The 19,624-nt window shown below is 59.4% G+C and overlaps 2 protein-coding genes across 4 annotated transcripts in view; one reads left to right on the top strand and one right to left on the bottom strand.

Annotated features, from left to right (window-relative positions):
- Positions 1-15,649, top strand: part of CUL9 (cullin 9) — a 43,471-nt gene extending 27,822 nt beyond the window's left edge. For 2 of the 3 annotated variants that reach the window (XM_018038943.1, XM_018038942.1), the window contains exons 27-41: positions 308-453; positions 580-709; positions 862-1,061; positions 1,458-1,708; positions 2,672-3,017; positions 11,902-12,042; positions 12,156-12,320; positions 12,467-12,630; positions 12,965-13,058; positions 13,561-13,635; positions 13,756-13,866; positions 13,954-14,071; positions 14,364-14,497; positions 15,159-15,232; positions 15,320-15,649. In XM_018038943.1, coding sequence (XP_017894432.1) covers positions 308-453; positions 580-709; positions 862-1,061; positions 1,458-1,708; positions 2,672-3,017; positions 11,902-12,042; positions 12,156-12,320; positions 12,467-12,630; positions 12,965-13,058; positions 13,561-13,635; positions 13,756-13,866; positions 13,954-14,071; positions 14,364-14,497; positions 15,159-15,232; positions 15,320-15,521 — 2,351 coding nt within the window. In that variant the 3' untranslated portion in view covers positions 15,522-15,649. Of the gene's footprint in view, positions 1-307; positions 454-579; positions 710-861; positions 1,062-1,457; positions 1,709-2,671; positions 3,018-11,901; positions 12,043-12,155; positions 12,321-12,466; positions 12,631-12,964; positions 13,059-13,560; positions 13,636-13,755; positions 13,867-13,953; positions 14,072-14,209; positions 14,498-15,158; positions 15,233-15,319 lie in introns of all 3 variants that reach the window. The other variant, XR_001917101.1, reaches the window with a different exon arrangement.
- LOC102177764 (2'-deoxynucleoside 5'-phosphate N-hydrolase 1) lies at positions 16,133-18,572 on the bottom strand. Its single transcript, XM_018038941.1, has 4 exons — positions 18,344-18,572; positions 16,779-16,847; positions 16,498-16,608; positions 16,133-16,319 (listed from the first exon to the last, which is right to left on the bottom strand). The coding sequence occupies exons 1-4, from the start codon at positions 18,525-18,527 to the stop codon at positions 16,171-16,173; spliced, it is 513 nt and encodes a 170-aa protein (XP_017894430.1). The 5' UTR covers positions 18,528-18,572; the 3' UTR covers positions 16,133-16,170.

The raw sequence follows: 19,624 nt of genomic DNA, 5'->3' as shown, positions 1-19,624 counted from the left end.
GCCTAGCAGATCTCTAAAACTATCAAGTTCCCTGGGAGCAAAGCCCAGCTCTCCTCTCTGGTGTTTCCGCTGTGGAGCTCATCCGGCACAGGGCTGGGCACAGGGTGGGCTCCCAGACCCCTGTGGCAGACACAGAGGGGCTGTGCTCGGGACACTAGATGAGGCATGTGTGTGTCTGTGTGTGTGTGAGTGCTGGGCCCTGCTCCCCACAGAGACTAGCGGAGCCTGGCGAGTGCTACACGCTCGCCTCAGCCCTGACCCCTCGTTTCCCCTGCTGTCTCCACTTCTTCCTTCGACACTCTCCCAGGTCAGAACCATCCGGTCTTGGATGTGGGGCCGCACCGGCGACTGCAGTGGACGTGGCTGGGCCGGGCGGAGCTGCAGTTCGGGGACCAGACGCTGCATGTGTCCACCGTGCAGATGTGGCTGCTGCTGCATTTCAATCAGACAGAGGTGCCTCAGCTCCTCGGCCTCTCTGTCTGTCACGGTGTTCCCCAACTCTGTCTGTCCCACCTTCTGTCCCTTCTTTCCCTTTGCCTCGACTGTCTGCTCCTGACTGGCCCTGTTTCTCCCGCCCAGGAGGTGTCAGTAGAGGCTTTGCTGAAGAGCTCTGGCCTCAGCCCTGAGCTGCTGCTCCAGGCCCTCCTGCCCCTCACCTCAGACAGTGGCCCTTTGACCCTGCAGGAGGGCCAGGACTTCCCACCTAGGGGTAGGTTTGAGGTAGTGGGGCTGGGCTGAGCCTCTGCTCCCAGGGGCGGGCTCTCCGGGTGGGGGAGATACAGGGGATGAGAATGGAGTCCCCTTTGCCCTCACTCGTCTGGCCCTTACCCTCTTTGGGCGCTGACTGGGAATGGGTTCCAGGTGTGCTACGTCTCCGGGAGCCTGGGCTCCAGCCCCGTGGGGAGGCCCTGTGGCTGCTGCCTCCCCAGACATACCTGAACGTGGAGAAGGATGAAGGCCGGACCCTGGAGCAGAAGAGGAACCTCCTGAGCTGTCTTCTTGTCCGTATTCTCAAAGCCCATGGGGAGAAGGGCCTCCACATTGACCAGCTGGTTTGTCTGGTAGGCACAGGGGACCCTGATGGTGGGGGGAGGGGGAGGGAGTCGTGCTTGGGGGTGGGGTGGGAGGCAGGGGTCATCACGGGGAAGGTGGGTGACATTCCCATCTGGGTTTTCTATTCCTGATGGGAAGTTAAAGGTGGAGACCAGACATGAGTGCCGACTGTGTGCCAGGCTCTATTCTAAAGAGTTTCCATGATTAAGTCATTTGATCTACACAGAAATATGAGATTGTTGTTGGTGGTATTTCTCTTATTATTATTATCCCCGTTTAACAGATAAGAAAAATGAGGCATGAGTTAGTAACTGATCCATAGTCACGCAGCTAGTAAGTGGCAGAGCCGGAGGCTGGCTGCTCTGGGTAACTGCAGCCCACCTGTTTCCCCACCTCCCATCCAGGTTCTGGAGGCCTGGCACAAGGGTCCAAATCCCCCTGGAAGCCTGGGCCGCACCATTGCCGGGGGTGTGGCCTGTACCAGCACGGATGTCCTCTCTTGCATTCTTCACCTCCTGGGTCAGGGCTATGTGGAACGGCGGGATGACTGGCCCCAGATCCTCACGTACGCCACCCCGGAGCCCTCAGGGCCCTGCCGGGGCCAGGCAGAGATCCCCTTCTTTGGCAGCCAGACCTCTGAGACCTCCAAGATGAGGTAGCCACCGCTAACCCCGTGCCCCCTGCTGCAGGGCCCCCCAGGACGGATGGCACCGCAGTGACACAGGAGGGGTCATAGTGCCAAAGCCAGGCTGCCAGAACAAAAACATGTCATTTCTTTGTCTAGCACCATTTTCCCCGTCCCTGATGAGAGAGATTAGTCCTCATCCCCACTCCCAGCGTCGTCACCTTTGCTTGCTTCCCAGGAAGGGGCCTTGCTGTCCCCAGACTCCTAAAGCCAGCCCTTAGGTAGGAGTCCAAGACTCATCAACTACTTTCTGGATGTCTTTCATTCTAAGCAGAACTGAAATACTGGAAAGACACATATTGAGTACTAACTATGCACTCTGCTTAGTGAAATATACAAATTCTATGAATAGTTTTCCGGAAGTCTGTTCTCCAGAGGATTTTGCCATAGGATTCCGCTAGCTAGCTGGCACCCTAAAGCTCTTTACCTCAGTTCCAGTTCACGAGGAGTTGTTTTGCTTTTATGCCTGCTGTTCATACTGTGTGTAAATGCGAGTTTTCTAGAGTCATCTTTCTCAAGCTTCCATTTGCACACATTCTCAAATTCACTAGAGCTCCCTGTGACACTTAGGCTGCTGGCCCACAGACCACACGTTGAGGAATGAGGCTGTAGACTTTCTCTCTCTAGACACGCTGGGAGAATTTGGGGAGGGACCTGAGTGTGATTGTCGTATCCACTGCAGGTCAGTTAGCACCGTGACCCCTGCCCACTAGATTCCAGCAGTGCTTCAGCCACTGTGACCGCCAGCCCCACCCCACATGCAAACGCTCTGTGGGGGCTGTGTTCTGACGGTGGGGTGGTGATCCTCAGGCTGGTTCAGCAAGTGTGGACGGAGATGCACCAAGTCAGGACCGGGGGGCCAGGGTGGGGTCCAGCCAGCGGGTTGGATAAGCAGGGCAGTGAGACTGACCACCGACCCCTCTCTCCCTCAAGCCCAGAAGCCGTGGCTGCCCTGGCTTCCCTCCAGCTGCCTGCGGGCCGCACCATGAGCCCCCGGGAGGTGGAAGGGTTGATGGAGCAGACGGTGCGGCAGGTGCAGGAGACGCTGAACCTGGAGCCCGACGTGGCGCAGCACCTCCTGGCTCATGCCCACTGGGGTGCCGAGCAGCTGCTGCAGAGCTACAGCGATGACCCGGAGCCGCTGCTGCTGGCAGCCGGGCTGCGCGTGCCGCAGGCCCAGGCCGCGCCCGCACGCCCCGACCACTGCCCCGTGTGCGTCAGCCCCCTCGCGCCCGACCATGACCTGCCTGCCCTCTGCTGCCAGCACTCCTGCTGCAAGGTGAGGCTCTCCTCCCCCCAGCACCACAGCTCGGGAGCTCCTGGTCTCCAGCCCCGCAAGGCCACTTCCGGTCCTGGGTGATGTTGGATGAGTCTCTTAGTCCCTCTTAAGCTGGTTTTGTCATCGGTAAGTGGTGCTTTGACACTCTGCAGGGTGGTTGTTAGCATCTGGTGGTATGTGTCTGCTGCATACTGTGATCACTGGGAACTTTTTAAAAATCCCAGTGCTCAAAGTATGCCCGAGACCAATTAAATGAGAATCTCCAGAGGTGAAACAAGAGCTCCTCAGGGGATTCTAGTGTTCAGCCAAATTTGAGAACGATAGATAATACATACACATGTATAGAATCAAAGCACTTTATAAATGAGAAGTGTTCGGAAATTGGTGATGACTATGGTTTATGCTTTCCTTATCACCACCGAAGGTTCTTTAATTCCAGAATGTCATCACTTCTTTTATCTGTACACGTTCACTTAATATAAAAATTTAAAACAAAAAAAAACAGCACAAAAGCAGAGGGAAGTACGGGAAGTCAGGCTGCCGTGAAGCCGAGCGAAGGCTGTATCTGGGGAGGGGGCACCCTTGAGGTGGTGAGGGGCCGAGGCAGGAAGCCAGGTGCTGAGTGCCTGCCTCCCCTGCCCCTGCCTCTCAGCTTGTAGGACCAGAGCCCACACCCATCCACTTAGCAGGATGAACGCCCTTGTTGCCGTGAATTCTAGCCGCCTCTCTCAGCAGCGCCGCCCCAGTGGTGGGTGGCCGGGGCCGTGTGCGTTTGCATGCGTGTGTACCTGTACCTTTTCTGCCTCCCTTTTGCTCAGCTTCAAGTTACTCTTCTCACATAGTTGCCTCTGCCCCCCTGTTCCCAGGTCCTTAATGATTCCCTTTACACTTCCACTTTTTTGTTCAACTAATGCTTATCATGGACTTCTGCGTGCACGGCGCTGGGTGCTGCGTGAGGGAGTGGGGAGACCCCGGCAGACAAGGACCCGAGAGCTAATAATAACCACAGCTAATTAATATTTATGGGGGCCTCATTCTGGGCCACTGTGCTGTCTTACAAACATTGTCTCGTTTAATTCCTGGAATAGTTCTTTGAAGGTGAGCACAGTGGTGGGACAGCGGAAGGAGAGATTTGGGAGGTGGACAGGGGCCTAGCTGAGTTGGGTTGGCAGACAAGGCCTTTATGGGAAGCCCTGGTGGGTTTTGAGCAGAGATGCAAGATCTGATTTCCAGTTTTGAAAAGATCACTTGGTGTGGAGAAAAGGCTTGGACGGAACAAGAGTGGAGGCAGGGACACTGACTCAGAGACTTGTACAAAGAGGCAAGAGGTGTTGGCCGCTGAGCCTAGGGACGGTGAAGGGGTGGACAGATCGGGACACGTGTGGGGTAGAGCTGACAAGGTTGTGGCTGAGGACAAGGGCATCAAGACAGCTCCTGGGGTTTTGACCTGAGCATCTGGCAGGAGGAGTTGGGGGAAATGTTAGGCCTGGGGTTGGGGTGCAGGGCAGATTTTTGAGGGGAAATTCCATCCGTTTTGGTCAAGTAAAGTTTGAGCTGCTTTGTTGGGCACCTGTGTGGGACTAGCAGGTGGACAGTGGATTTCTCGATTTGGAAATAAGTGCAGAAGCCTGGCCGGCATCACCCAGGGGGAGAGGAGCAGGCCCAAGGCACTGAGCGTGGGGCACCCCAACCCTGTAGAGACAGAGACAGGGAGCTGGGAAACGGGACTCAGCAAAGCAGGCTGAATCCATCCCAGCAGAGGAGCCAGTGGCGGAGTGCAGGAGCCACTGACTTGGGGCCTGGAGCAGTGGGAGACAGCTTCCCGGGGTGAGGCTCGAGTGGCCGAGGGCAGGAGGGGAGTCCAGGCGGGAGACGGCATTCCCTGTGGCTGGGCAGTGGGGTCAGTGGAGGCCAAGGGTAAGCCCCAAGCAGAGAGGCTCCTCGCGGGCATGGAGCAGGTTCCAAACTGAGACCTGGCCGTTGTCCTGCAGGGCAGTGCTCCCACCCCACAGCTATCAGGGGCCCCGAGGGCCTGTGTGCCTGCCCTCGGCCTGGGGGTCTGAATGCGGGAAAAGGATTTTGCATTCTACTTCCCAGCTTATCTGGGCTTGTTTTACTGTAGGAAGGGGTTGGTTTTGTTGAGTGAAAATAGTTCAGTAAAGCACTTATTTATCATGGAAAGTCCTCATGTAGCCACCTGAGGACTCTCCTGGGTTTGGATCCATCATTTGGGGAAGCTCGGGGTAGGCATTATGAGGGAGAGGGTCCTTAATGGAGTCTTTTGGAGGCTCAGGTGCTCATGACGTAGTTGGTGTCTTCAGGAGGGATGAGGGAACAGTTGAGAGGGGAGTGGATGATGAGGGCTGATGTTGGGGGGGAGGGGATGATGAGGGCTGATGTTGGGGGAGGGGATGATGAGGGCTGATGTTAAGGGGGAGGGGATGAGGGCTGATGTTGGGGAGGGGATGATGAGGGCTGATGTTGGGGGGAGGGGATGATGAGGGCTGGTGTTGGAGGGGATGATGAGGGCTGGTGTTGGGGGAGGGAATGATGAGGGCTGGTGTTGGGGGAGGGAATGATGAGGGCTGGTGTTGGGGGGGGATGATGAGGGCTGGTGTTGGGGGGGGATGATGAGGGCTGATGTTGGGGGGATGATGATGGGGCTGATAGGGGGAGGGGATGATGAGGGCTGGTGTTGGGGAGGGGATGATGAGGGCTGGTGTTGGGGGAGGGGATGAGAGGGCTGTGTTGGGGGAGGGGATGATGAGGGCTGGTGTTGGGGGGAGGGGATGATGAGGGCTGTGTTGGGGGGGATGAATGAGGGCTGGTGTTGGAGGGGATGATGAGGGCTGATGTTGGGGGGAGGGGATGATGAGGGCTGGTGTTGGGGGGAGGGGATGATGAGGGCTGGTGTTGGAGGGATGATGGGCTGGAGGATGATGAGGGCTGGTGTTGGGGGGGGATGATGAGGGGTTGGGGGAGGGGATGATGAGGGCTCTGATGAGGGCTGGTGTTGGGGGGGGGGAGGGGATGATGAGGGCTGGTGTTTGGGGGGGGGGATGATGAGGGCTTGTTGGGCGAGGGAATGATGAGGGCTGGTGTTGGGGGAGGGAATGATGAGGGCTGGTGTTGGAGGGGATGATGAGGGCTGGTGTTGGGGGAGGGGATGATGAGGGCTGGTGTTGGGGGGGAGGGCATGATGAGGGCTGGTGTTGGGGGAGGGAATGATGAGGGCTTGAGGGGATGATGAGGGCTTGAGGGATGATGAGGGCTCGTGTTGGGGGAGGAATGATGAGGGCTGGTGTTGGAGGGGATGATGAGGCTGGTGTTTGATGAGGGCTGTGTTGGGGGAGGGAATGTGAGGGCTGAGGGATGATGAGGGCTGGTGTTGGGGGAGGGGATGAATGAGGGCTCGTGTTGGGTGAGGGAATGATGAAGGCTGGTGTTGGGGGAGGTGATGATGAGGGCTCGTGTTGGGCGAGGGAATGATGAGGCTGGTGTTGGGGGGAGGGGATGATGAGGGCTGGTGTTGGGGGGAGGGATGATGAGGGCTGAGGGAATGATGAGGGCTGGTGTTGGAGGCTGTGTTGGGGGGTGATGAGGGCTGTGTTGGGGGAGGGAATGATGAGGGCTGGTGTTGGAGGGATGATGAGGGCTGGTGTTGGGGGGAGGGGATGAGGGGCTGTGTTGTGATGAGGGCTGGTGTTGGGTGGAGGGATGATGAGGGCTCCTGTTGGGCGAGGGAATGATGAGGGCTGGTGTTGGGGGAGGGGATGATGAGGAGGGAATGATGAGGGCTGGTGTTGGGGGAGGGATGATGAGGGCTCCTGTTGGCGAGGGAATGATGAGGGCTGTGTTGGGGGAGGGATGATGAGGGCTGGTGTTGGGGAGGGGATGATGAGGGCTGGTGTTTGGGGGGAGGGGATGATGAGGGCTGGTGTTGGGGGGAGGGATGATGAGGGCTGGTGTTGGGGGAGGGATGATGAGGGCTGGTGTTGGGGGAGGGAATGATGAGGGCTGGTGTTGGGGGAGGGGATGATGAGGGTGTTGGGGGGGAGGGATGATGAGGGCTGGTGTTGGGGGGAGGGGATGATGAGGGCTGGTGTTGGGGGGGGGGGATGATGAGGGCTGGTGTTGGAGGGGATGATGAGGGCTGGTGTTGGGGGGAGGGGATGATGATGGCTGGTGTTGGGGGGAGGGATGAAGGGCTGGTGTTTGGGGGTGATGAGGGCTGGTGTTGGGGAGGGAATGATGAGGGCTGGTGTTGGGGGGATGATGAGGGCTGATGTTGGGGGGGTGATGAGGGAATGATGGGGGGGGAGGGGATGAGGGCTGGTTGGGGGAGGGGATGATGAGGGCTGGTGTTGGGGGGGATGATGAGGGCTGATGTTGGGGGGGATGATGGGGCTGATAGGGGGGAGGGGATGATGAGGCTGGTGTTGGGGGAGGGGATGATGAGGGCTGGTGTTGGGGGGGAGGGCTGAGGGGATGATGAGGGCTGGTGTTGGGGGGAGGGGATGATGGAGGGAATGAGGGCTGATGATGAGGGCTGATGTTGATGAGGGCTGGTGTTGGGGGGAGGGGATGATGAGGGCTGGTGTTGGAGGGAATGATGAGGGCTGGTGTTGGGGGGGAGGGGATGATGAGGGCTGGTGTTGGGGAGGGGATGAGGGCTGGTGTTGGAGGGGATGATGAGGGCTGGTGTTGGGGGGAGGGGATGATGAGGGCTTGGGGGAGGGATGATGAGGGCTGGTGTTGGGGGGAGGGGATGAGGGCTGGTGTTGGGGAGGGATGAGGGCTGGTGTTGGGGGGGGGATGATGAGGGCTCCTGTTGGGCGAGGGAATGATGAGGGCTGGTGTTGGGGAGGGAATGATGAGGGCTGGTTGGAGGGATGATGAGGGCTGATGTGGGGGAGGGGATGATGAGGGCTGGTGTTGGGGGAGGGGAATGAGGGCTGGTGTTGGGGGAGGGGAGATGAGGGCTGGTGTTGGGGGATGATGAGGCTGATGTTGGGGGGAGGGGATGATGAGGGCTGGTGTTGGGGGAGGGGATGATGAGGGCTGGTGTTGGGGAGGGATGATGAGGGCTGGTGTTGGGGGGGAGGGGATGATGAGGGCTGGTGTGGGGGGAGGGGATGATGAGGCTTGGAGGGGATGATGAGGGCTGGTGTTGGGGGGAGGGATGATGGGGCTTGGGGGGAGGGGATGATGAGGCTGGTGTTGGTGTGATGGGGCTGGTGTTGGGGGGAGGGATGATGAGGGCTGGTGTTGGGGGGGGGGATGATGAGGGCTCCTGTTGGGCGAGGGAATGATGAGGGCTGGTGTTGGGGAGGGAATGATGAGGGCTGGTGTTGGAGGGGATGATGAGGGCTGGTGTTGTGGGAGGGGATGATGAGGGCTGGTGTTGGGGGGAGGGGATGATGAATGGGGGTTGGGCTTGTGTTGGGGAGGGGATGATGAGGGCTGGTGTTGGGCGGAGGGGATATGAGGGCTCGTGTTGGGGGAGGGAATGATGAGGCTGGTGTTGGAGGGGATGATGAGGGCTGGTGTTGGAGGGGATGATGAGGGCTCGTGTTGGGGAGGGAATGATGAGGGTGATGAGGGGATGAATGAGGGCTGGGTGTGGGGGGAGGGATGATGAGGGGCTCGTGTTGGGTGAGGGAATGATGAAGGCTGGTGTTGGGGGAGGGATGATGAGGGCTCGTGTTGGGCGAGGGAATGATGAGGGCTGGTGGTTGGGGAGGGGATGATGAGGGCTGGTGTTGGGGGAGGGGATGATTGAGGGCTCGTGTTGGGGGAGGGAATGATGAGGGCTGGTGTTGGGGGGGATGATGAGGGCTGGTGTTGGGGGGGGATGATGAGGGCTGATGTTGGGGGGATGATGAGGGCTGGGGGGGAGGGGATGATGAGGGCTGGTGTTGGGGGAGGGGATGATGAGGGCTGGTGTTGGGGGGGATGATGAGGAGCTGATGTTGGGGGGGATGATGAGGGCTGAGGGGAGGGGATGATGAGGGCTGGTTGAGGGGAGGGGATGATGAGGCTGGTTGGGGGAGGGGATGATGAGGGCTGGTGTTGGGGAGGGGATGATGAGGGTGGTGTTGGGGGGGAGGGGATGATGAGGGCTGGTGTTGGGGGGGAATGATGAGGGCTGGTGTTGGAGGGGATGATGAGGGCTGTGTTGGGGGGGATGTGAGGGCTGTGTTGGGGGAGGGGATGATGAGGGCTGGTGTTGGAGGGGATGATGAGGGCTGGTGTTGGGGGAGGGGATGATGAGGGCTGGTGTTGGGGGGAGGGATGATGAGGGCTGGTGTTGGGATGATGAGGGCGAGGGGGATGAGGGCGGGGGAGGATGATGAGGCTGGTGTTGGGGGGAGGGGATGATGAGGCTGGTGTTGGGGATGATGAGGGGGTGTTGGGGGGGGGGATGATGAAGGGCTGGGGGATGATGAGGGCTGATGTTGGGGGAGGGGATGATGAGGCTGGGTGTTGGGGGGGAGGGGATGATGAGGGCTGGTGTTGGGGGGGGGATGATGAGGGCTGGTGTTGGAGGGGATGATGAGGGCTGGTTGGGGGGAGGGGATGATGAGGGCTGGTGTTGGGGGGAGGGGATGATGAGGGCTGTTGGGGGAGGGGGATGATGAGGGCTGGTGTTGGGGGGGAGGGGATGATGATGGGAGGGGAGGGATGATGGGCTGGTGTGGGGGGAGGGGATGATGAGGGCGAGGGCTGATGAGGGCTGGTGTTGGGGGGGAGGGGAATGATGAGGGCTGGTGTTGGGGGGGGGGATGATGAGGGCTCCTGTTGGGGAGGGAATGATGAGGGCTGGTGTTGGGGGGAGGATGATGAGGCTGGTGTTGGAGGGGATGATGAGGGCTGGTGTTTGGGGAGGGGATGATGAGGGCTGGGTGTTGGGGGGAGGGGATGATGAGGGCTGGTGTTGGGGGAGGAATGATGAGGGCTTGTGTTGGGGGAGGGATGATGAGGGCTGGTGTTGGGGGGAGGATGATGAGGCTCGTGTTGGGGAGGATGATGAGGGCTGGTGTTGGAGGGGATGATGAGGGCTGGTGTGAGGGATGATGGGCTCGTGTGGGGGAGGAATGATGAGGGCTGATGTTGGAATGATGAGGGTGGTGTTGGGGGGAGGGGATGAGGCTCGTGTTGGGTGAGGAATGATGAAGGCTGGTGTTGGGGGGAGGTGATGATGAGGGCTCGTGTTGGGCGAGGAATGATGAGGGCTGGTGTTGGGGGGAGGGGATGATGAGGGCTCTGGTGTTGGGGGGGAGGGATGATGAGGGCTGTGTTGGGGGAGGGAATGATGAGGGCTGGTGTTGGAGGGGATGATGAGGGCTGGTGTTGGGGGAGGGGGATGATGAGGCGATGAGGGAATGATGAGGGCTGGTGTTGGGGGAGGGATGATGAGGCTCCTGTTGAATGATGAGGGCTGGTGTTGGGGAGGATGATGAGGGCGTGTTGGGAGGGAATGATGAGGGCTGGTGTTGGAGGGGATGATGAGGGCTGGTGTTGGAGGGGATGATGAGGCTCGTGTTGGGGGGAGGAATGATGAGGCTGGTGTTGGGGGGGATGATGAGGGCTGGTGTTGGGAGGGATGATGAGAGGGGAATGATGAGGCTGGTGTTGGGGGAGGGAGATGAGGGATGATGGGGCTGGTGTTGGGGAGGGGATGCAAGGGATGATGAGGGCTGGGTTGCGTTTGGGCGAGGGAATGATGAGGGCTGGTGTTGGGGGAGGGGATGATGAGGGCTGGTGTTGGGGGGAGGGATGATGAGGGCTGGTGTTGGGGGGAGGGGATGATGAAGGGCTGGTGTTGGGGGGGAGGGATGATGGAGGGCTGGTGTTGGGGAGGGGATTGATGAGGGCTGGTGTTGGGGGAGGGGATGATGAGGGCTGGTGTTGGGGGGAGGGATGATGAGGGCTGGTGTTGGATGGGGGACTGATGGGGGGGAAGGGAATGATGAGGGCTGGTGTTGGAGGGGATTGATGAGGGCTGGGTGTTGGGGGAGGGATGATGATGGAGGGGATGATGAGGGCTGGTGTTGGGGGAGGGGGATGATGAGGCTGGTGTTGGGGGGGGATGATGAGGGCTGGTGTTGGGGAGGGATGAGGGCTGGTGTTGGAGGGGATGATGAGGCTGGTGTTGGGGGAGGATGATGAGGGCTGTGTGGGGAGGGATGATGAGGGCTGGTGTTGGGGGACGGAATGATGAGGGCTGGTGTTGGGGGATGGAATGATGAGGGCTGGTGTTGGAGGGGATGATGAGGGCTGGTGTTGGGGGGGAGGGGATGATGAGGGCTCCTGTTGGGCGATGGGAATGATGAGGGCTGGTGTTGGGGGAGGGGATGATGGCTTGGGTTGGGAACGGCAGTGACATGATAGTAGGAGGATTTATGAGTTGTGTCAGCTCCAGCACTGGTGATGGGGTGTGGGGGGCTGATCAGAATTTATAGGTGCACTGGAGGCATCTGGGTCTGGGGAGGCAGGGGCATAGAGACAGGACTGAGGTAAGAAGTTGAGCCAGATGAGGGCACAGCTACAGCACAGTGGGCCCTGGCCAGCCCCCCAGGCCTTCTTTCTCTGGCTTTCTTGCTGTCTCCAAGTCTTTCTCAGAAATTGAATCTTCTTTTTCTTGATTCTCTTTACCCATCTATTCACACCCACCCCAACAATAATTTTAATTACCATTTTGGTCTGCACACCTCAAAGTGAACTGTAATTGGGGCCAATCAGGAAAACCCCTGGAGGCCAGAAAGGTTAGGGTCAGTGTTGAGGCTGATGGAGCAGCAGGTCTGTCTCTGGCCTTGCCCACGTCGGGGAGGGTTCCTGCTCCTGTGCTGTCCCTGAGCAGCCGCTCCCGTGTCCCTCCCAGTCTTGCTGGAATGAGTATCTGACGACGCGCATTGAGCAGAACCTTGTGCTGAACTGCACCTGCCCCATTGCTGAGTGCCCGGCCCAGCCCACGGGGGCCTTCATCCGTGCCATTGTCTCCTCGCCAGAGGTCATCTCCAAGGTACCCTACTCTGCCTCGAGGCGCTCCGGGGCACAGCCCTGGGGAGCGGGGGGGCCCGGAGGTGTGGTGTTGGAGAGCCAGGCACTCACCGCATGGCCCCTGCATCCCCACAGTACGAGAAGGCCCTCCTGCGTGGCTACGTGGAGAGCTGCGCCAACCTGACCTGGTGCACCAACCCCCAGGGCTGTGACCGCATCCTCTGCCGCCAAGGCCTGGGCTGCGGGACCGCCTGCTCCAAGTGTGGCTGGGCCTCCTGCTTCAGCTGTAGCTTCCCTGAGGTGGGGGCCCACCCTGGCTCTGCCCCATTGCTGGGGTCCACACCCCTCACTGACCCCCGACCCCAAGCACCCTGCCCTGTCCTGCCCGCACCAACCCGTCTGTAATGAGGACTCAGCTGTGCCCTCGCCGCCCCCTCCTCCCCTAGGCACACTACCCTGCCAGCTGTGGCCACATGTCTCAGTGGGTAGATGACGGCGGCTACTACGACGGCATGAGCGTGGAGGCCCAGAGCAAGCATCTGACGAAGCTCATCTCCAAGCGCTGCCCCAGCTGTCAGGCTCCCATTGAGAAGAACGAGGGGTGTCTGCAGTAAGAGGGGGTACTGTGGGCGGCGGCAGGGTTGGAGGCTTGGGAGAGGGTGGGAGACCTGGCAGAAGTAAGGGGCAGTGGACGGACCAGAAAGCTCAAGAACCACAGGGAGGTCCTCAGCTATCTCCTTGTACCCTCCAGTGATTCCAGTGTTCCCCCACTTTTAAGCCTGCATGTATGGGTGGATTTGGAAGCCAGGATGTGGTTAGTAGGGATTAGTGAGGTTAAGACTTAAGAGGGCATGGGAAGGGCCAGCGGTGTGTCCAGGCCCTGGGTATTCCTGGTGGAGCCCTGGCCAGAGGCAGGAACCCTGACCAGCTAGCCTCCTCCACAGCATGACCTGTGCCAAATGCAATCATGGATTCTGCTGGCGCTGCCTCAAGTCCTGGAAGCCTAATCACAAAGACTATTACAACTGCTCCGCCATGGTAAGGGGCTGGTGCCCAGAGGAGGCGGGCAGAGGCCCCAGGGCGGGCAGGGTGGGATGCTGTTTCCAGGGCTGGGTGCAGACAGCTCCATGTCCCAAGCAGCCAGAGAGGTGGAACAAGGCTCAGTGGAGAGAAGACTGAAGGCCCCAGGGCCTGCAGGTGCTGGGAGCTCCGTCCTGGGAGGTCTGTGCACAGAGACCTTCCGCCCCAGAGTTGGCCGTCCCACACCAGGGGGGCGGCGCTACAGAGAGGCTGTGGTGGGCTGGGCGCTCCCAGGAGGCCCAGGGCAGAGCGGAGCAAGGACTCTGAGTCAGGGCCTGGCTTCACTGTGTAGTCAACCTGCCAGGCCTCAGCACCCTCATCTCACAGTTACGAGAAACGAATGAAGAAATCTGGGTAGAGCAGCAGTGGGCCTCCGTGAATGGTGGCTGGTCTGAGGAATAACCAACCTTATCTTGTCCTGCCAATCACCCAATAGCCCTCTTTGACGTGTCTTCACCAGGTAAGCAAAGCCGCGCGCCAGGAGAAGCGCTTCCAGGACTACAACGAGAGGTGTACTTTCCATCACCAGGCCCGGGTGAGCAGGGAGGGGACAGTGGGGTGGCCAAGGAGGTTAGAGGGCTGGGCTGGATGGCCAGGCGCTCTTCTGAGGGGTGGGGCTGCGCCCGCTGGTGCTGACAGCCACCTCTCTGCACAGGACTTTGCTGTGAACTTGCGGAACCGCGTGTCTGCCATCCACGAGGTGCCCCCACCCAAATCCTTCACCTTCCTCAGTGATGCCTGCCGGGGTCTCGAGCAAGCACGAAAGGTTGTGTGGGGTGGGCTGGGCAGAGGGTGGGCGGGAAGAGGGGGAAGGTGGGAGGCGGCCTCAGCAGGAGCCTGCCGGGGCCCGCAGGTGCTGGCCTACGCCTGCGTGTACAGCTTCTACAACCAGGACACAGAGCACATGGACATCGTGGAGCAGCAGATCGAGGCCCTGGAGCTGCACACCAATGCCCTGCAGATCCTCCTGGGTGAGCCCCCATCCCCCGGCACCTACCCCCAACATAGAGACGGGCGGGCGGCCCAGCCCCAGCCGCCCACCTTCACTCTGGGCCTGGAGCTTCCTGTGCCTCGCAGCCTCGTCACCATCTTCACGTTCCACCCCGCAGGTCCACGGGGCACACCCCCACCCGCCCTTTGCTTTGATTATGACGTGTCCCCACCTCTAGGCTGTGAGCCCTGGTAGATGTGGGGAGCGCATGGTAGGCGTCTGTGGGAGGAAGGGAAGAAGGGAGGGAGCCCCGCGCCCTGCCCCCTCTGCAGAGGAGACACTGCTGCACTGCAGAGACCTGGCCTCCTCGCTGCGCCTCCTGCGGGCGGAGCACCTCAACACCGGCCTGGAGCTGCTGCGGCGGATCCAGGAGCGGCTGCTGGCCATCCTGCAGCACTCCACCCAGGTAGCCACCCACCTGACCCAGCCTTCCTGCCCTCACTCAGCACCGCCTGCCACAGCCTCCGGTGCCCTGGGGGGATCCTGATGGAAAGGATTCCACGGCACACGGACCCAGCCTGTATCCCACCTCCCAGCCCTGCCCCTCGGCCACCTGGCCTTTCCTACAAAATGAAGGAGGTAGTTAGCCCAGGTTAAGGGTATCTGGCCAGGTGCTTGCTCTCCAGAACTCACTTGGGGAACTTTTTCAGAAGATTCTTCCCAGATATGGATTTAGAATCCTAGGAGTTGGGGGCCAAAGGGCAGGGACCCACCAGAGTAAAGGAGCTGAGGTTCTTTCCGGCTCCAATACACTGATGTTGAGTCTGAACTAGGAATCCTGCCCTCAGGGAGCTTACGGACTGGTATGTAACTTGGGCAGAAAAGGCATGAACACACAAAGGTAAGGGTACGTGGTGCCTCACCGCCGTATCCTGGGTCGCTGGAGACTACCTGTCATGTTACGCAGTCAATGGCTCGCGAAGCACGGTGCTGGGGTTGGTGGGGGGAGCATTCCTGGCAGGCCAGGTGGCTCTTGGGCCTGGGGGATCCGGGTGAAGGGAGGCTGGGTGCCAGGGCCCAGTGTCCTCTACTCCACTGCTCCCCACATCCTCCCATCTCCTTGCCAGGATTTCCGGGTTGGTCTCCAGAGTCCATCCTCCGAGTCCCGGGAGGCGAAAGGACCCAACGTGCCCGGCAGTCAGTGAGTGGAGGGGACCCCGGTGCAGGGGGGCGTAGGAGGGGGCGTGGGAGGCGACATGGCCCTGAGGTTGCGTGTGCGCTCTCCCAGGCCCCAGAGCTCCTCGGGACTGGAGGAGGAGGAGGAGGAGGAAGACGAGGACGAGGTGCCCGAGTGGCAGCAGGACGAGTTTGAGGAGGAGCTGGACAATGACAGCTTCTCCTACGATGAGGAGTCTGAGAACCTGGACCGAGAGACGTTCTTCTTCGGCGACGAGGACGACGACGAGGATGATGATGAGGGCTACGACTGAGGGGGCAGGACGCAGAGGCCACCAGAGCCCGGGGTCCCGGGTCAGGTGCGCACCACTGTCCCCGCACACAGTGGCAGGTGCCTGTGGCACCATCTTCTGTTCAGTGAATAAACTTTTTTTTTCATATACTTCTCTGGAAGCAGACCGGTTTCCTCAAAGGGCCACTTCAGCTCCCCCTGCCATCACACACAGCCAATCCTCCTCCTCCCCTGCTCTTTGCTCTAGGCATCCAGACATCCATCCTCAAAGCCCACAGCAGACCGCTGTGACTTACAGTGATAAAGGGAAATAAATGTCCGTGGTACTCAGCCCACAAGCCTCGGACCTAGCACAGGGACAGGAAGGAATGGTCACCGCCCCCCCCTACCCCCGCCACAATCAGCTTCATCCAAACTCCTGAATGTTCCTGCAGGGAACTTGAGCATGTTAGAAAGTCTCCTCCTCTTGGGGGCCTGTAGACCTTTAAAGGTCTCTATATCTTGAAGTTGAGGGGGGTGTTAGGATATAGGATATTATTGAGAACTGGACCTTCCTCTACCCACAGTGTGACATAATGTCAGAATTGTATACATGCCATGAATCAGTATTGGGGCTAAGAGCCAGGAGCCAAGTCTGGGGTCAGGAGAATTTAATAAAAACTGCGGTGAAGTCAAGCAGTTGGGTCAGGAGAGGCAGCCACCTGCTTAGGATGATACGCCTCAAAGTATCGATCTAGCAGGGCCTCCACCTCTGCTTCCTCGTAGTCCCACACCTGGAATTTGGAGCCATCAGCTGCTCCCCGGATCATGGCTGAGAGCACTGGCAAGAAGGATGGGGGTTAAGGTGGCTCCCCCGCCACTTCCACAATGCCCCCCCCACAGTGCCCATTGCCCTTCCCTTTCTGGGGTGGGCACTGCGCTAAGAGGCCCCCAAGGAAGGAGAAGAGGGCAGGGACCTCAGAGAGCTGGGAAAGGAGGCCAGGGCTGGGGATGCTCACCTCGGCCAGATTTTGGGCGAAACAGGCACAGGACTGGTTTGTGGAGGGCCACTGCCCGGCCCAGCTCATACCCTACCCCCAGAGAGGGCTGGGTCACTTCTGCCACGACCACTGGGAAGAAAGGAGACCAAGGCTCACCCTCAGGTTTGTGAAGGATACACGACACAGTCTGGCTGTGGTGAGAAGGGAACTTAGGGAGTCCCTTGGAGGCGGGGAACCAGGCAGGTCCAGGGGATCTAGGACCCCAGGGGAGTTCGCAGGCAGGACGGGGGACCACTCACCATCTGCCTGCTGCAGCCAGGCCAGGTCCCGATCATGGATGAGCTTGTCGCCTCCAGCAGCCTCTTCCTCTGTGGTTGAGGGAAAGCGGGTCAGGGGCCCACCCTGGGCTTCAGTTCTTCTCCTCTGCCCTAGACACCCTCAGGCCCACCTTGCTCAGGGAAGGGGAGGGGACAGAGAGATGGCCTCCAAGGGCCCACCCAACACTAGGCTTCTACGAATTAAGGAAATGGAAGAGCCTGCAAGGAAAATGCAGTCCTGTGCAGGGGGGTGGAATGTGACCAACGACAGGAGCGGTACAGGTGAGATGGAGGGACTCACTGCGGGTCAGTGATCGGAGGTGGAGAGGAGGAGGAATCACATCCCTGGTGGGGACAGGCAGGAGGAGCAAGAGGCTGGCCCGCGCAAGGAACCTAGGGCCCCACAGGCTCTCAGGCTTTGGTGGGGGTGAGAACCACCAGAGAACCAGATCAACTACAAAGACCCAGGTATCGATGAGCCTGGATCACTGACTGAGCTCTCCAGGTGATTCTCATACCCAGGCGAGTTTGAGAATCACTGCCTGAAAGCAAAGTGTAACCAGTGGGAGGTGGTGTGAAGGCAGGGGAGATCCTGGGGTCACAGGGCCAGGATCCCAGTTTTCCAGCTTGATTCGATGTCACCCACCGGGAGCATAAGGGTCACACACCCCAGAGCAGAGCAGAATAACTGGAGAGCTTATTAAAAATGGACTCAAGGTTTTATCCTAGAATCTGCATTTTCAACAAGCTCCCTCAGAACACTGTTGAGCACAGGCCCTTCCCAAAGCACCAGCAACTTCGTGATGCATCTTTTTAAAGAGGATGCCCCAGGGACTTCCCTGGTGACCCAGTCGTTAAGAATCTACCTGCCAAGGCAGAGTACATGGATTCCATCCCTGAACAGAGGAGATTCCACATGCCCGTCGTGGAGCAACTAGGCCCACAGGCCACAACTACCAAACCCAGGCTCCTCAACAAAAGAGGTCACTGCAATGAGAAGCCCGTGCGCAGCAATGAAGACCCAGGGAAGTCAAAAATCAAATTCAAATAAAGAGGTCTCTGAGAACTGCATTGGGTCCTACAGATCCCGGCTCTGCCCATGGGAGGGAAAAGGGGGACACACTTTAGGTTTTTATGAGAAGTGTGAGAGTTTTGGCGTTATTTCCGAAGTAGAAAACCAGCCAGGATCCGGGACTACCTCTCCGCGGGAGGAAGAGGATCAGAGGGCCTGAGAGACGGTGTTCGCGGGACCTGGGGTCTGTCGGGTCAAGGAGGGCTGATACCTCCAATGTCAAAGGAAAGCTCCGTGCTACGTGGGAGAGAAGAGGCCAGCGCGGCCTCCTCCCATCCTGCTCCTACAAAAGCCGGGAGGCGTCCAAGAAGTTCTCCACGAAAGACCCAAAGGTCAAGAGAGTAACTGAATTCGGGGCGTAGGCTCCCAGGTCGGACGCACGCGGTCTGAGCCCCGCGCCGCAGTTCTTCTCGGGCAGAGGGGCCTCTGCCTGCGCCCTCCCGGCCGCCCGCGCCACAAGCTCCGCCTTCCTCACCGCTCTCGTCCAGCTCGGCGGCCGCCACATGCTCGGTGAGCACCACCCCGAAGCGCCGCAGGCGAGACACGATGCGCACGTACAGTTCCCGGTCCTCGCGTCCGCCGCGGATACTCCCGCAGAAGTACAGGGAGAGACACCCCGGCTCCCCGTGCTCCAGGGTTCCAGCCGCCACCGCCGCCATCCCGGCCGCCGCAGGCCCCGCCCGCTCCCCTTGGCCCCGCCCCCTGCACGTGACCTCACGGAGTCTGGTTCCGACTGTCCACATCTGTGAAAGGAAACGTCAACCGTACCCACCTGTAGGAACTCAGCGCCTCCTGGACTTAACTCCCCACCTTATCCACTCCTCCCCACCTTTGCCACAGGCAACTCCATTCTCCCAGCTCAGGTCCCAAACCTTGGAGTCATTTTGACTCTTCTCTTTGCATCAAACCCTACGTGCAGTCCGCGGGCAACTCCTGTGGTTTCTCCCTTCCAAATATTTAAAAACTCTGAAACCCACCTGCTGGGGACCCAACCTTGGGTCGCACCCCAGTGCCAGTGCAGACACGGGGTTGCAGTGAAGAAAAGGGCTGTGATTACTACAGGCGCCAAACAGGGAATTCAGGGCAGGGTGCTCAAAATACTTAAACTTCCCAGTGGGATCCAGGAAACCATTTTAAAGGGGAGTCTAAGGGTGATGTCACAGGGATTAAAGTACTTATGGGTCTGTGGGCCACGTGTTCTTGGTCTTCAGGTTGCTAATTTCTTCCATTTGGTGGTGGTTTGCGCTTCTGCAAAACAACTCAGAAAGCGGGCAGACACTATTTATTATCTGGGTACTTCATAGAGAACCTACAGAAGAGGATATGTGAGAGGGGTCGGTCTGGCCTGAGAGGACCCCATAAAGTCCTGGGTGGGTGGGAAACACACCCACCACCTCCACTGCCGCCCCCTCCTCCAAGCCTCCACCACCTCTCTCAGCCTCCCCACAGTCCACCCCCTTTCCTGCTACACAGTCTGGTCTCCAGCAGGGGGACCTGTAAACCCAGAAGTTAGGTCATGACCCTCTTCGGCCAAACCTCCAAAGGCTCCCATCTCACTTGGGGTAAAACCCCAACCCCCTCAGGGGCTCAGCAGCCCCCCAGGACCTGGCGCCTCTCTCACCTCTGTCATCCCAGCTCCTTGAGCCTCAGCGTCTGTTCCGCAGCCACGCTGCCTCTTCCTCAAGCTGGGCATGTTCTTGCCTCAGATCCTTGGCATTTGCTGTCCTCTGGAGCCCTTTTCTTCCAAGTGCCCCCG

This window comes from Capra hircus, chromosome 23, assembly GCF_001704415.2.
Source record: "Capra hircus breed San Clemente chromosome 23, ASM170441v1, whole genome shotgun sequence".
In the NCBI taxonomy this organism is placed as follows: Eukaryota; Metazoa; Chordata; class Mammalia; order Artiodactyla; family Bovidae; genus Capra; species Capra hircus.
Note: the sequence above shows the minus strand (reverse complement) of the source record. Positions and strands in the feature narration are given on the sequence as shown.